Below are 16,046 nucleotides of genomic sequence, written 5' to 3'. Positions count from 1 at the left end.
AATGAGTTATTTTGAATCATTCGATTAATACTGCTCTTCCATTAAAAACATTTGCTTGTGGATAGAAGAGGAGTGTACATTTGTAAAAACATATAACTTTATTAATATAATAGGGGGCAAGCATCATTTTGTGAAATAGTTTAACATTTAGTGAAAATTTATGTTAAAATTAAGAATTTTTTAGACTGTATGTATATTTATGGTTACATTATAATCATGATTAGAAAATAAAAAACAAATGTTTTATTATTTTATTGATTCAATTTTTTTTTGTTAATTCAAATTTATTTCATTAATTAAAATCACAATGAACGTTGAAATTTTTTTTCAGATTAGCGCATTAGTGGACACCATTCAGATTGTCTGCTGCCCTCTGGTGACAGTGGTTGAAGGTATAGTACCCAGAACTTAATCATCATTCATTACAAATCCAGTAGGCGATGCGATGGCTCGTTGATTTCCTAGGCTAACTCATCACCACAATACCATCATTGCAAAAAGTAGCCAGTCTTCTGAATTTTTGATAACACATCTACCCGTAGACCAGAAAACATTAATCGTAATCTGGATTGCGGGTAGAATATTCATCGTCATGTTGTGTTGTATTGTTTAACCCTGGTGTATCTGTTTGATTGAAGGGATGAACTGCACTATGAAGCACACGGGGACTGCGGGAGTGTGCAGACCATTCGCCAACTGCCAGACAGCGAAGGAGGCCGCCAGTAAAGGCATTTTTCCACAGGTACTGTTCCTCCCTTTATGTGTCTCTGACAATAACAACATATTTGACTATGCACCCCTAACATGACCTTCCTTTGCCACAGAAATGTGACTTGACTGATAACGAGTCGGAGTTGGTGTGCTGCGCGGAGGCTGCCTGTCCGCCGCTGCCGAAGGGACTTGTCACTCAGCTGCCGATTGGCTCCAAGGCCGCAGAATGTGAGATTTGTTAAACCTGACCACAAATATTCTAAAACTTTGTTGCATATCTGAAAATCTGTTTCAGTTTCTTTTACAGTTTTGTCGTAAATACACCTAATACATAGTTTGAAATTTAACAATTAGTATTGTATTTTCTCAAATTTCAAACTATGCAATAGGATGATTTACGACAAAACTGTAAGATTTTTTGGTTTTTCAAAGTTTTCTTTTTATTTTATTTTATATTATAGAAACAAACACCTACATGATTTACTGAGATGAAACAATATACAGGAATAAGATATGTACTTCATGTTGTGTACCTATGATATGTTTCCTTGTAATGTCTGCTAAGTGGTTCTTTAAATTAATAGATTTTCAGACTAAATAATAGAGTTACTCTCAACTAAGTAGGGCACGTCAATTTATTATTTTGAGACCTCGTACTAAACCACACATCAGCAAAAATAATTGAATGATTTTCCTTTAGCGCAAGTGTAAAACATAACATTCTTAATTTTTTTTTAAATAATGCGTTTTTAATTTACTTGACTGAAGTAATGACACAAGAGGCACTATATTAATATACACATCTGCAAATTTTTTCCTTTCCTCTACAGATTGCACAGAGTTGCCAGAAAAAATTTTCCCGTGTCAAAAAACAAGGTTTGGTTGGACTCGGGGAAACCTGTGTCCTCTGCACACACCAGACTCCAACATAGTATATCACAAGACTCCCATGAGGACTGCCGCCGAGGCCCCGTACTATGTAAGTTTCAGACATTAGTTAGCTTTATTTATTATATATTAATTAATTACTTGAAATAACTAACTAGCCATCACTGCGTTTCATGGCAGGAGTAGGCAGAGAGAATACACCGTTACAATACTCTGTCTCGCATACACTCCTTGCTTTTAACGTCCTGTAGGCATGAAAAAATTCTGCGTCTTTTCAAAATGCTACTTAACTTAACTAAATTGTTCTTGAATAAAAAATACAATTTTTAAGAAAAAATCTGAATTTTGCTTTATTTTAAAGAGTCGTAATTCTTTCCATCTTTTCTAAACACACTTCCCAAATAAACAAACTCATCCACCTGCCCCGAGTATTCATCACTCACAACTATATTACATTGTCTATATTGTACTCTCTCTTTGAAATACCATGACCTTAGAGTTGGGCTGGCTGCGCACCAGGCAGCCGCCCTATAAAGCAGCAGCCAGTTGTAGCTTGTAGCAGCCAATATCACCAGTTCTACTGGCTGCCACGACAAGTGCGTGAGGACTGAGGACTGAGGCATCCACACACATGTACCCTAGTCACATTTGAGGCTGGTTGCGCAATCGCAATGTTTCGACTGACTTCCGCAGCCGACTATATTTGGCTTTCATAGAGCCCTAGGACGTTGCTTTAATACATTTGTCGGCTCCCTAGTGCGTGGCCAGTATATACAAACTTCATTCATCTTAGACACGAGAGACCGTCGTTCTTGAAATAAGCAACATTCAAATCGACGCATACTTCCATACTATTTGCTTATTCATTGCAAAACATTTATTTATTTTGGTGATCAAAAATCTTATCAAAGATTACTTTTGAAATGTAATTATTTACTAACTAATTATTTTTTGGAGAAAAACTAAATTTGTCAAACAAAATTGAAAGCCCATGAATAGAAAGGAACTAATAGTTCAATGAACACAGTTTAAATATAGGCTATAGATCTGACTTTTCTCTGAAAACATCGGCGGGCGGGTAAAATCCTTGGCTCTGGATTCAGTGGTCATGGGATAAAATTAAAAATGATTGCGTATTTTTGTAGTGTGTATTAAAAATATTTGTAATCAATTTTATTTATTTTTTCAATTAATATTATACACACATACTAACATGTAAATTACATATTTTAATAACGGTGATCTTTTTTGGCGTACTATGCCATGTTGCGCTACCTCCAACTCTATCCAAAATTTCAGACAGCAATACAGTTTCCATCATCGGGGCAGATGTTATTACGAGGCTGAAGGTAGTGGAGTGGGGAACAGGTGGCCACTAAACATGGCTAAAGCCATTTCAAGCAAAGTTTCCATTCTGAAGGCCTTTCACCGGGGCAATACTGAGATGTTTCACTTTAAGTGATATAGCCCTACCAGCTCCGGCCAATCGAGGGCACCCGACTAGCAATCTGGAGGTCGCGGGTTCAAATCCCGATGTGTGCTAAAAATTAGGTCATGTTGTGTTATTTCACAATGTATTCATTTAAAATAGTTTAAAATATAAAGATATAGTTTATTTGCGGCACATTACAGAGTGAAAGATACTCTCAGTATCGCCCTGGTGTAAGACCAACATTCATAATTGAAACGCTGCTTGAAATGGCTTTAGCCGCGTTTGGTGACGATCTCCTCATTTTTAACACGGTCATACGTGATTATATCTGGATAGGCAGGTACTTTTTTCTCCCGCATCTCGTTCCCCTTCCCACAACCTTAAACCTCACAACACACCGCAATTTGGGATGCCATAGTGTCACTGGTTCCAGATGGTTGGTTGGGATGCCATAGTGTCACTGGTTCCAGATGGTTGGTTGGGATGCCATAGTGTCACTGGTTCCAGATGGTTGGCAGTAAAAATGAACAAAGCAAATGAAAAAACGAAAATGCGAGCAATTTAAAAGAACACTTGCTTAGAGATTAATATGAAGATGTGTTGTGTTCCCAGGGACGTATTGGATCAGTTCGAAGAGGAGAGATCTCCTGGCGGGTGAATGCAGGGACCTTACTGAGTGACCGGTGGGTGGTGTGCACTGCAACCGCCATTGCAGCGCTTGGGTGAGTTTATTGTTTCTTCATTTTTAAATTCAACTCCTCCTTGTTATAATGAAAATTGCAACGATGAAAATAGAAAAACAAATTGATTTGATATTTGGACGATCTAACCTGAAAGATTTAAGCACATTTTAGACGATATTTCACAAACTCGTGGTATACACGGTGTCTGAAAACTCGTGGTATACACGGTACTGACAACTCGTGGTATACACGGTACTGACAACTCGTGGTATACACGGTGTCTGACAACTCGTGGTATAAGTGGCGAACTAGTGAATTTACCTCACATAATTGACTTTGCGTTGCGAAGTCCTGTTTTAACTCGACCGTTTTGCAATTCATCTGTCTGTACGTTCAGTTTTGGGTTCAGAATGGTGGCCTTTTTATGTTATGGTTCAGTAAAGCTTACTTTTTTATATGAAATCGTCGTGTTTGACTTTTTTTATATTTTTATATTAACTCCACACAGGAGGCCCTGAAGAAAATAATTTCCCTCAGGGCCTATGTCATCTTTGGGGATGCTGTGTGGAGGGTCTTTTTGTGGAGAGGAAGGAGTGAACATGGGTCTTGAAAAGTCCCATGTTGTAAGAGGGAGGAAACACAGAGGCCGGCAGTTCGTTCCACAGCCGAGCTGTTGAACTTAAGAACGAATCGTAGAAGCGACCCGTTCTCATGTGACAAATGTCAACCGTGTACAAATGTTGGGCGCGCGTTTGGCGTGTATCCCGACTAGCACCGGTGCCGAAGGGATCAATGACGCTAGTTCCTCAGAGCATCTTCCATTGTAATACCGATAGAACAAGGACAGCATACCTGCCTGACGCCTGTGCTCTAAAGATTGCAGTCCGTTTGTTAAGATTGGGGAATCTATCAAACGGACCGCCAGTTTTTGCACAGAGTCTAGGGTTTTTTTTCAGGTATTTAGGGGCTCCGGACCAGAGATGGCTGCCAAATTCGACAGTAGGGCGCACTTGCGATTTGTACAGGGTCAGCAGTTGTGTACTATTAAAGTATCTGCGGGCCCTGTACAGTACGCCCAGCTTCTGAGAGGCCAGCTTTACTCTGGCTTCGATGGAGCCCCCATACCTGAGCTGGTCACTTATAGTTACACCAAGCATATCAATGGAAGGCCTGTTCGGAAGATTGCTTCCGTCAAAGGAGATTAGATTATCATTTAGATCCCTTTTAGACGTAATAAGACAGGATTGGGTCTTTGAAACATTAAATTCGACGAGATTATTTTTACCCCAGGAGGAAATACTCTCGAGATAACCGTCCATTCTCTGCTTCAAAGCCCTCCGAGCCGTTGGAGTTTGTGTGCCCTTTGGGGGCTTGTCAAACAAAAAGCTATCATGAACTGTACTGTCAACTGCGTAACAATTAGAAGAAGAGTATATAATTTTATCAATGGAAATTAAGATATAAACAGTAGGTAAAATAAATGTAAATAATAGAAATGTTAATGTAGTTATATGTTAAGGTTTATCATAGCCCGCCTCACTAGGCTTAGCCTGTGTTGAGGCAGCTATCTACCAAGTTTATTTATAGTACTATAACGTACCTACAATTATATAAAAATATGAACACTCAATAGTTAGGTAGCATCAATATCAATACATCATATACCAAGTTCGTTTCTAGTCCTAATAATATACCTACAATTATACGAAAATACATACAATAATTAGGTTGCATCAATGACTGCGAATTCGGATGAGTGCACCGGTAAAGGCCCTATCACTACTTTTAATCCAAATTTTTACGCTATCTTTGAAAAAATTTTGTGAATGACATGTTTTTATTTTATCAGGAAGAATGTTATAAAGTCTAGTCGCAAGATATCTAAAATTTCGTTGTCCAAAAGTAGTGTGCGTTACAGGAATTTGAAGTAAGTCTTTGTTATTGCTTCGAGTACAGCGAGTATTAGAACTTTTTTCGTAGTATGTATGTTTATTTGTGTAAAGGTGGGTGAGTATTGTTTTTGCGTATGTCTGCCGAACATCAAACACATTCATAATATTAAAGATCAAGTTCGAGTCAGTAATTAGAGGAAGCCTAAGAATAATTTTTATAATAGTTTTCTGTGCCTTTATGATTGGGTCTAGTGCAGATGAAGTTCCACCTCCCCACGCTATGATACCATACTCAATAATAGATTGACAGAGTGCAAAATAAACCATTTTCAAGTGTTGTAAGTTGAGGAAGTTTCGTATCGTGTTGAAGAAGTGCATGGTTTTTCTTATTTTGTTTGCAATACTTTGAATGTGAAGATTCCATTTGAGGTATGGATCAATGGTGAGGCCGAGGTACTTTATCTGAGCAGTGCGCTCAATGTGGGGACACTGACAACATTCTTCAGAATTCAAACATGTGTGTATTCTAATAGAGGCATCGTCACGAGGTTGACCTGTAATATTAATGCTTGATGTGATGTACTTGGTTTTCTCGGCATTCAGTGTGAGCGTATTTGTATCCAACCATTTTTTTACAATGCTTATGTCCGTTTCAGCTTTTTTGTAGACAGCTGGCCAAGTGTCAGCTTCAAACAGAAGAACAGTGTCATCGGCAAAACTAACTATTTTCCCCTGAATATTAATGTTACATAAGTCGTTAATATACACCAGGAACAAAATCGGTCCTAATATGCTTCCTTGTGGTATACCATAATTAGTTGAGCAGGTGTTGCTCAATATGTTATTTATTTTAACTTGTTGGTTACGCCCATTAAGGTAGCTTTTAAAGAATTTAAGTTCGTTGTCCGCAATACCGATTTTTTAAGTTTATTTGTTAATTTACTGTGCGATATGGTATCAAAGGCTTTAGATAGGTCTAAGAAGATTGAAATACATTTTTTGCTTTTATCAAGGTTTTTAACAATGAAATCAGTGACAGCAGCAATAGCGTCTGAGGTACTCTTATTTTCTTGAAACCCGTATTGATTTTCTGAAATCAGTTTATGGCTCACGAGAAGTTTTACCAACTGTGCATTGATAACCTTTTCAAATACTTTAGATAGACTAGTTAGTAGAGTTATTGGTCTGTAGTTGTTTATGTCTGTCTTGTTACCTGTTTTATGTATAGGAATAACAATACCTTGTTTCAGGTTTGAGGGGAAGTGGCCCTGAGTGATACTAGAGTTTATTAAGTGTTCTAGGGGCAATGCAATTTCCGTAGACAGCGTTTTTAAAATCTTGGTTGATAACCCATCAACTCCGGCACTAGACGTGTTTTTTAGGGAATTAATTATTTTTAGAATCTCTTCCCCAGACACTGTTTGAAAGTTAAATCTTCTTTGAGAAAATTGGAGTCCTATTTCAGAAGTTTAAGCATTCCCACAATTTGGTAGACGAGAAGCAAGATGTGACCCAATATTAATAAAAAAATTATTGATGTGATCCGCAACGAGCTTTGGGTTTTTTGAGGTATCAATAATTTCTCCATCAATGCAGAGTTTACTTATGTCTTGTTTGTCTTTAGTGTTTTGTGTATTTGTGGCTTCTCTTAAAATTTGCCATATTTTTTTGGGATCGTTGTTGCTTTCTTTGATTTTGACTCCGTAATAGATTTCTTTTGCCTTTCTGATGACGTCACCGCACGTATTTCTGTATCTTTTGTAGATGTTTATTGCTATTATGTCATATGGATTTTCTTTCACTTTTTTGTGTTGTGCGTTTCTTCTACGAATGCAGTTGATGATTGAATGACTTATCCATGATTTCAAGGGTTTAATTTTGTTTGGAATTTTTTTTGACAAAATTGTGGTATTATTACTTAATTCATTTTTCAGAAAGTCAACAAAATATATCCATGCATCATCTGAGTTTTTTATTTGGAAAAGCTCTTACCAAGATTTATTTTTAATTGAGGCTTTTAAATTTTCAAAGTTAATATTATTGTATATAAGAGACTGATCTCGTCTATTTTTTGTGGTGTCGGATTGCAAAGTGAAGATTGTTGTGTAGTGATCTGTAATTGTTGATTTGTAAATGATGCTTTTGTTTTGTTTATTAGTTTTGACCATTATGTGATCAATACATGAACATTGACTATTCTTGTTGGTGTATTGATGGTACTAATTCTTCTTCTTCTTCAATGGCGCTACAGCCCATTTCGAGCCTTGGCCTCCTTTAACATGAGCCTCCACCGCCCTCTGTCCTCGGCCGTCGTCTTCCAATCTGCAACATGGAGTAGTCCTCTGGCATCTTTCCTGACATCGTCCTCCCATCTCAGCCTAGGTCTGCCCGCCTTTCGTTTGCCTCCCGGGTGTCCTGTTAGAACCTTCTTTGGTACACGTGTGCTTGGCATTCGGTGCACATGTCCGGCCCATCTTAGTCTTTGGAGCCGTAAATGAGTAGAGAGTCTGGGAGCTTGGTAGATGTCATATAGCTCCTTATTGTGGCGGATTCTCCATGCCTCTCCCTCTCGCACCGCTCCTAAGATTCTTCGAAGTACCTTTCTTTCGAAGGTGTCCAGCCGTTCCGCAGACTTTGCTGTCAGTATTCCCGCCTCACATCCATAGGCCAAGACCGTTCTAATAATTGTTTTATACAGGGTTATTTTGGTTTTCCTATGGACGTTTCGGGATTTGAACACTGGCAGCAAAGCAAAGTAAGTGTTGTTAGCGGCTGTGATGCGCTTTCTTACTTCTACTGGGTCTTCGTTGTCCTGCGTTATGATGGAGCCCAGGTAGGCAAACTCTTCGACCACTTCAAAGTTATAGGAGTTTTTAAAATTCACTTTATCTTTTATTCTGCGGTGTGGGGTTCTGGTTTGCATCATGATTTTAGTTTTGTTCTCATTGATTTGCAAGCCCGCCTCTCTTGCTGCAGTCTCCAAAGGGTCAAACACCTCTCTTACAGCCTGTAAGGATCTTCCGACAATGTTAAGGTCGTCTGCATATCCAACTATTTGTTTGCTTTTGTAGCAAATGTTTGAGTCGGTAGCAATCATTGTCTTCCTCACGACGTGCTCCAGAACAATATTGAAAAGAGTGGGAGCTAAGCCATCACCTTGTTTCAGCCCCTGGGAGACGTTAAAATCCTCCGTTGTTTCACCTCCTATCCTTACTCGACATCGTGATCCAACCATCGTTGCTTTTACAAGCTTGACTATTTTGGGCGGTATACCAAAATTTAGGAGAATTTCATATATTTTCTCCCTATCTATTCTGTCATATGCCTGTTTGAAGTCAACAAATAGTTGATATATATCTATATCGAATTCCCAGCATTTTGTCAGGATTTGTCGAGTAGTAAAGAGTTGATCAGTGGTGGATCTCCCCCTCCTAAAACCTGCCTGATACTCTCCCAGCAAGTTCTCTGAATGACGTTCTAGTCTTTCTTTCAAAATTGTTGTGAAGATTTTATACGCTGTACAAAGTAGCGATATTCCTCTGTGATTTTCACATTTCAATTTGTCTCCCTTTTTATGTATGGGGCATATTATACTAGTTTGCCACTCTTCTGGTACTCTTTCGGCGGTCCATATTTTTACAATAAGATTGTGTAGCAGGTTTTTCATGATGGTACTAATTAATCCATGGAATTCTAACATGTTCAGGTAGTCATGACATTGGTGATGTGAATTGTTTGGGAGTATGTTGATATTTAAATCTCCCATAATTATCAAATTTTTAGTATGGGAAAGATTGGATAATATGCTATTAAGACTATTTAGAAATGGTGTAATATTACGATTCGAAAGAGAGCGGTATATTGCTAGAATGCAAGTGTCATTATTGTATGTTATTTGCAAACAGTTCGCGCCAATAATGTCTATTTCCGTTACAATGGGGTTAAGATCATTTTTTGTGTATACCACGACTCCATCGTTCTGGCTATCATGTTTTGTCGAATTGAAGGAAGAGTAGTGATTTATTAATTTTGGAGTATAAATGTTTGACAACCAACATTCCGTGAGAATAATTATATCAAAGTCTATATTAAGGTAATACAACAATACCTATAATCGAGTGACAGCTGTGTTTTGATCTGCTCCCGATATAAATAGTTAACAATCTGGTACAGCGAGAATATTTCCCCGTGGATGTGTCAAATCCGATGAGAATTGTTAGTTTTACTAAGTCAGTGTTCGATTTGTCAGTGATTGACCAGTGAATAAATAATTATCAGTATTTTAAAATCGAAAAATTAACAGTACATCTCAAGTCAACCAAAAGGGTAATAGAGGCAGTGTTTGACCTACAGTGTCTACCAAAATGGCAAATTCAGAAAAAAATCTGAGAAGCAAAGGTCAAACGACAGGTGCTAACCTTTCATCTGAGCCCTACGTTTTAAACTTCGACAATCTGCTGGAAAAAATTGAGACGAAAATGGAAAAAAAATGGAATTATTTAAACAAGCAATAATAAAGAAAATAGATGATGAAAATCAAGAAACCAGAAACACAAGGGACTTCATCAGCCGTCAGTACGATGACATTCATCTTAAGATGGAGACCATTATCAAACTGGTTTCGGAAGTTGAATTAATGAGAAAGGAGCTAACGGAAAAGGACAGAATAATAAAGAGCCTGGAAGTCAGACTGGCAGAAGTGGAGCAAGTAACTCATGAAGACACCCTTGAATTTACAGGGATCGAAGTAAAAGAGGGTGAGCAGCCTGCAGAAATGATTAAACGGGTGGCCGCAGTCTCAGGAATCGAATTAAAAAGCGATGACATCCTCGACATCAAGAAAATTCCGGACCGACGACCTGGAGTCCCCCCAAAACTCCACGTCAGATTTACTAACCCCCAAAAAAGACGACAAATTCTACTGAACAAAAGGCAACTTAATACAATTACAGCACAAGGAAACGGATTCCAGAAGATTTTTGTTGGTGAAATCCTTGGTCCCTATTTCAAAGATCTTCTGTGGAGGTTGTAAAACAAGGGCAAAAGAAATGGGCTTCAAATATGTCTGGTACAAAGACTATAAAATAAAGATTAGGAAAAATGACGGCGACAGGCAAATACACTACATCAAACATTCGGATGATCTTAAAAAAATTGATTAGTTTCTTTGATTGAGAGTCCCACTTTTACCGGTCATTTTTACGGGTCGATTCCCCCAATATTGGTGAGTCATATCTTTTATGCTTATTTTCGCACTGTAACAATAATGAACTCCTGCACTAGCAATGAAAGGTTGAAACCCCCAGTGATGGCCACGGATTAGTGGAGCTCTCATTCAAGGGAATTAAACAATTTTTTTTTTTGTTTAGTATAAATTTTATAATGGCTATTAACTTTAATCGCAAATATGCAGAACATGGTGATCAAATCAACCCTTTTACTACTTCAGATGCCAAAATTTGCAAATATCTTATAGCAGACGTAAAAAACACTACAATTATGCACCAAAATATTAGGTGAATCGGTGCACATGTCAAAAAGTCATTGATGTGCAACAAAAACAAAGTCGGAGACAGAACCGATCCCTGTGGGATGCCAGCATTTTTTCATTTGCATTTTTTCAATATTACGGCGCCTACCTGCCTTCAAATATTTCAAAATAAAAATGTCATTGAGATAGTGACGTATTTGTTTAATTGCTTATTTGAAAACAGTTCCCCTCAGGGCCTCTGTCCTCTTTGGGGATGCTGTGTGGGGCTTCTTTTTAGGAAAGGAAGGATGGGAAGTTCTGTGAAGTAAAAAGGTATAAGGGGTGGATTAGAATCTGGGGGTTAGTGAGTCTAGGAATGACAGATGTATGAATCCACCCCTCCTACTGCGGTGCGAGGCAATGTTCCGAGAGAGTCCTGCTGAAGAGGTCAAAAGGTCTCCATCAACCAGTCTCTCCTGATCCGGCCTGGCATGCAGTTGGTGGGCGGACACATCTGCCGCCAAGATCCCGATAAACCTGATGAACCGGGCACCCCTGCTAAGTCACCAAACGTAGCGGTTCACTTGGGGTGACCTATGGCAGATGTGTTGGTTATGTAATAAATAGTTCTTGGGGCGGCGGTACCCGTACCCGCCTCAGTTCACCGTGTATACGACTTCTTTTCCAATTCTAAGAGCTTCGTTAGTTCAACTCTGTTCGTTAATAAGCCAGTAATTTTGCACAACGAACGACATTATTAAAAAAGATGTGTATATTGACAGTTAAACGAAGCTTATCTGATGCTATGGAGGCCTAAAATATGTTTATCGGCCGTCCGATCATTTCTTATCAATTGTTGACCATATATGACATATGGCTTTATCGACTGACCGTGCTAGACCTCCAGTAAGTTTAAGAGATACAGATTGTTATTGGAGTGTTTTCGTTGCATTAGTGATAGAAGTATTACAAGTAAGTACCGGTATTTCAATGGAAGATGCTGCCTATATTTGTAAACGGTTAACATTTGTCACATGAGAACAGGTCATTTCTAAGATTTATTTTTTAATTCTACAACTTGGCTGTGAAATAATTTGCGGGCCTCTGTGTTTGTTCTCTCCTACGATATGGGTTTCTTCAAGACCTTCTTCAAGTATTACACAGCATCCCCAAAGATGGCATAGGCCCTAAGTGAAATTATTTTCCCGGGGCCTAGTTTAGTAATGTTGTTGTTGTTTTTTCTTTAAATATTTGTGTTATTGTGGTGATCTGCCGTGCCGATCACTCAGATAATTTGTTAATAAAATACGTTTGGGTATTCCATACTATTTGGTTTAATTTAGGTTGCTTTAAGTATTTATACAATGGACAGTAGTAGAGATTTCATTGAAAAGAGAGGACGAGTTACAACAGACACGCCTTTTTATACGTCTCGGTCATGCTGTCTCACTCAGATATGCCTGTCTCTTTCATACCGACAGACATACGTTCACCACATCCCTCCACACTTAAATCAGCAGACAGTAACACAACATGATTATCTTAATAATAATTATAAAACATACATACACATATTTAAATATTATTTTACAACATTTTCTTTTTTATTTATAATCATGTTGATTCGGGAGTCGACTGCTGCTTATTATGATTTCTCTGTCCTTGGTCGAAGGCGCTCCTTCCAGTTCCCCGACGTTGACGCCACGGGTTCACTGGAGCTGGAAGGAAAAAGAGGGTCACCCGTTAGATTGTCATCCGAAACAAAGTCGGAGACATCGTACTCATCGAACGATAGCCTCCTCGTCTCAGACTCAGGGATTAAAATACTTGGGTTCTTTTCCCATGATACACACAGTTTTGACAACTGATCAAAATGTCTTTTCCAATACATGAGTTTATCATTCAATTTAACCTCAATTAAATATAGTTTATTTCCCAAACGTTTATGTATTTTCCCTGGTACCCGCTTATCATTGTTTTGGTCTCTAAAATCCCTAACCATAACTTTCTGATTAATCTTAAAATTCGTAGATACTTTGTTAATCTACGTAATCTATATGGACCCTATTCCAAATTTCTTCCGATATCGGCCATGGAGTTAACTCACTCTTAGGTTGTGATGATTGAATTTCCGCGCAACTTCCACACTCTCTAACTAAAAGTTCAATTTGACTGTCTATCCCCGGCCTCCAAAAATAACCTCTAGCTAGCCCTTTCATCTTGGCAATCCCTAGATGAGATCTATGCAATAAGATTAATATCTTATCCCTTAAACTTATTGGAATTACTAACCTATGGTTCCAGAAAATACAATCATCAATTATTGATAAATCGTTCCTTTTTATTCAATAAATCCATTTGCAATCATCCTTATTGACTTTATTTGGCCACCCTGTTCTAAGATAATTTATTTATTTATTTATTTATTTATTTATTATAAGAACTTGTTGAACATTTATACATATTTTTGATAATTCATCCGCCATGCTAGGGATGTCCCTGTGTTATGGCGGGTGATATTTATAGATTGGATTTATAAAATAAGTTAATTATAAGTTATAAAGTTATGCAATTTAGATTCAAATATAAGTTAATTAGTTTATACAATTAGATTATACAATTAAATAATAAGTAAGTAATAAAACTATACAAATTAAATTAAATTAAAAGTTATTAAATTATACAAAATTTATTTGCATTACAAATATTAAAATCATGGTTTCTAAATGTATTTATAGTAATAAAAATGGTATTAAATATTAATAATAATTGATAATTAGTTGATAAAATTATAATATAATTTAATTTATGTACCAATTTTTATATATTGTGGTCTCCAAGTGAACTTATCCATTTTGATATTAGTTTTTTAAATTTATGTGGTTGGGTTTCGGTTTTTAAGTTTTCAGGGAGAAGGTTAAATATTTTGGGAGCTAGGTACATGAAATGTCTTCGAGCTGACGTGGTATGTAGTGTAGGTACGTTGTAGTGTCGGTTGGTTATTGTTCTGGTGGTGTAATTGTGGTGTACGAGGGTTTTTTTCTTATATTTGTACAAAAAATGCATTAGAGTAAATTTTATGTGGAGTTGCCGTATGTTTAAGACATTGTATTCAGTGAAGAGTCGAGTGGAGGAGTATCTTGTCGGTCGCTTGTTGATAGTACGTATTATCGTTTTTTGGGCTTTTTGTAATGGATCAATAAGATAATGTGCACAACCGCCCCAAATTATGATGCCATATGCTAATTGGGATTGGCAGAGAGCATAGTAGACTGTTTTCATTATTGTAGGAGTAAGGATATTTCTTAATGTTTGAAAAACATAACAGAGCTTGCGAATTCGGGGAGTTAGGCTGGCTAAGTGCTGATCCCAACGAAGATGATGATCAATTAGGACCCCTAGGTATTTTATATGGGATACTTTTTCTAAGTTTGGGCAAGTACAGGAAGAATAAGGTCTTGGACAAGAGTGGATTGTTATTTTCTGATTGTTAGTAGGTTGGGTTGCAACAGATAGACTGAAGGTTAGGAATTTTGTTTTACCAGCGTTGAGTGTCAGGAGATTGTCATCTAACCAATTCTTTACAAGGCCTATGTCGTGTTGAGCTATGTCAAATATTCTTTTTATCTCTAATAATAATTTATCCGTATTAGATTCTACTTTAACTTCCTCAACATCTATTGGCATCTCGCTATTATTTTTGAATAAACACAAAATTCTTGAATCGAAGTTATTATTCTCCTCAACGGGATCTCCTACAGGTACGCGTGATAAGTAATCCGAACAATTTAATGTTGATTTTACGTATTGAACTTTATAATTGAAAGATGAGAGAATTACACCATAACGTTGTAATCTATTACAAGTTAAAACAGGAATTCCTTTTTTTTCACCAAATATTATACATAAAGGTTCATTATCTATTTCTAAAATAAATTCCCTTCCGTAAATGTACTCGAAAAACTTCTTAAAAGCAAACACAATTGCACAAGCTTCGAGGTCTAAAATTGAATATTTCTTTTCCGCTTCTGTCAGTTTACGAGAAACAAAAGAAATAGGTCTTTGTAAATTATTTTCATACACATGTAACAATGTTGCACCCAAACCTTTCGTTGAGGCGTCCGTAACTACCTTCAAAGTAACATTTGGATCGTAATGTGCTAACACACGATTATCACATAAAATTAATTTTATTTTATTAAAAACTTTTACGCAATCTTGATTAAAATCAAAATTCGTATTTTTTTCAATAATTTGTGTAAAGTACTGTAAAGGATCTAATAACATAGACATATTTGGCACGATCAGTAAAAATTTACCATTCCTAAAAAACTGCGTAGCTCTGATAAATCTTTTGGTTGCGCGACTTTACTAATTGCGTTCGTTTTATCTTCCATAGGTTTAATCCCTTCCTTCGAGATTTCAAACCCTAAGAAACATACCGATGAAGCGTTAAAATTGCACTTTTGAATATTTACGCACAAACCGCAATTTTTTAACCTATTGAGAACTGCATTTAAATTAGCATTATGTTCCTCTATCGTTTCTCCCGTAACCATAATATCATCCAGGAAAACCGCTGTTTTCTTCAAACCTTGTAGACATGAAGCTATAGTTCTACAGAATATTGCCGGTGCACTGTTTATACCAAACACTAGCCTAGTGAATTTAAATAACCCCAAATATGATGAAATCGTAGTATATTCCATACTTCCTTCGTCTAGTTCCAACTGTAAATAAGCTTGACGTAAATCAATTTTTAAAAAATATTATTCCGCCCGAAATTTGTGATAATAAAACTTCTATCTTCGGCATGGGATATTTGTCAGCAATCAACTGTGGATTCACAGTACATTTATAATCCCCGCAAATTCTAATGCTTCCGTCGCTTTTAACTACGGGCACGATAGGAGATGCAAACTTGCTATAACTAATCGGAACTAAAATTCCCTCTTCCTGTAAACAGTTAA

General features: G+C 37.1%; 1 protein-coding gene across 6 annotated transcripts in view; it reads left to right on the top strand.

The window, feature by feature from the left end:
- LOC149414437 (CLIP domain-containing serine protease B4-like) overlaps positions 1–16,046 on the top strand; it is a 92,594-nt gene that overhangs the window by 38,317 nt on the left and 38,231 nt on the right. For 4 of the 6 annotated variants that reach the window (XM_089643786.1, XM_089643785.1, XM_089643783.1 and 1 more), the window contains exons 9-13: positions 332–392; positions 639–742; positions 825–939; positions 1,542–1,690; positions 3,644–3,753. In XM_089643786.1, coding sequence (XP_089499912.1) covers positions 332–392; positions 639–742; positions 825–939; positions 1,542–1,690; positions 3,644–3,753 — 539 coding nt within the window. The remainder of the gene's footprint in view (positions 1–331; positions 393–638; positions 743–824; positions 940–1,541; positions 1,691–3,643; positions 3,754–16,046) is intronic. The other 2 variants (XM_089643787.1, XM_089643784.1) reach the window with 1 other exon arrangement.

Source organism: Hesperophylax consimilis, chromosome 20, assembly GCF_061612785.1.
Source record: "Hesperophylax consimilis isolate HC1 chromosome 20, BYU_Hcon_1.0, whole genome shotgun sequence".
Lineage (NCBI taxonomy): Eukaryota > Metazoa > Arthropoda > Insecta > Trichoptera > Limnephilidae > Hesperophylax > Hesperophylax consimilis.
This window is presented reverse-complemented; position numbering and strand designations above follow the sequence as displayed.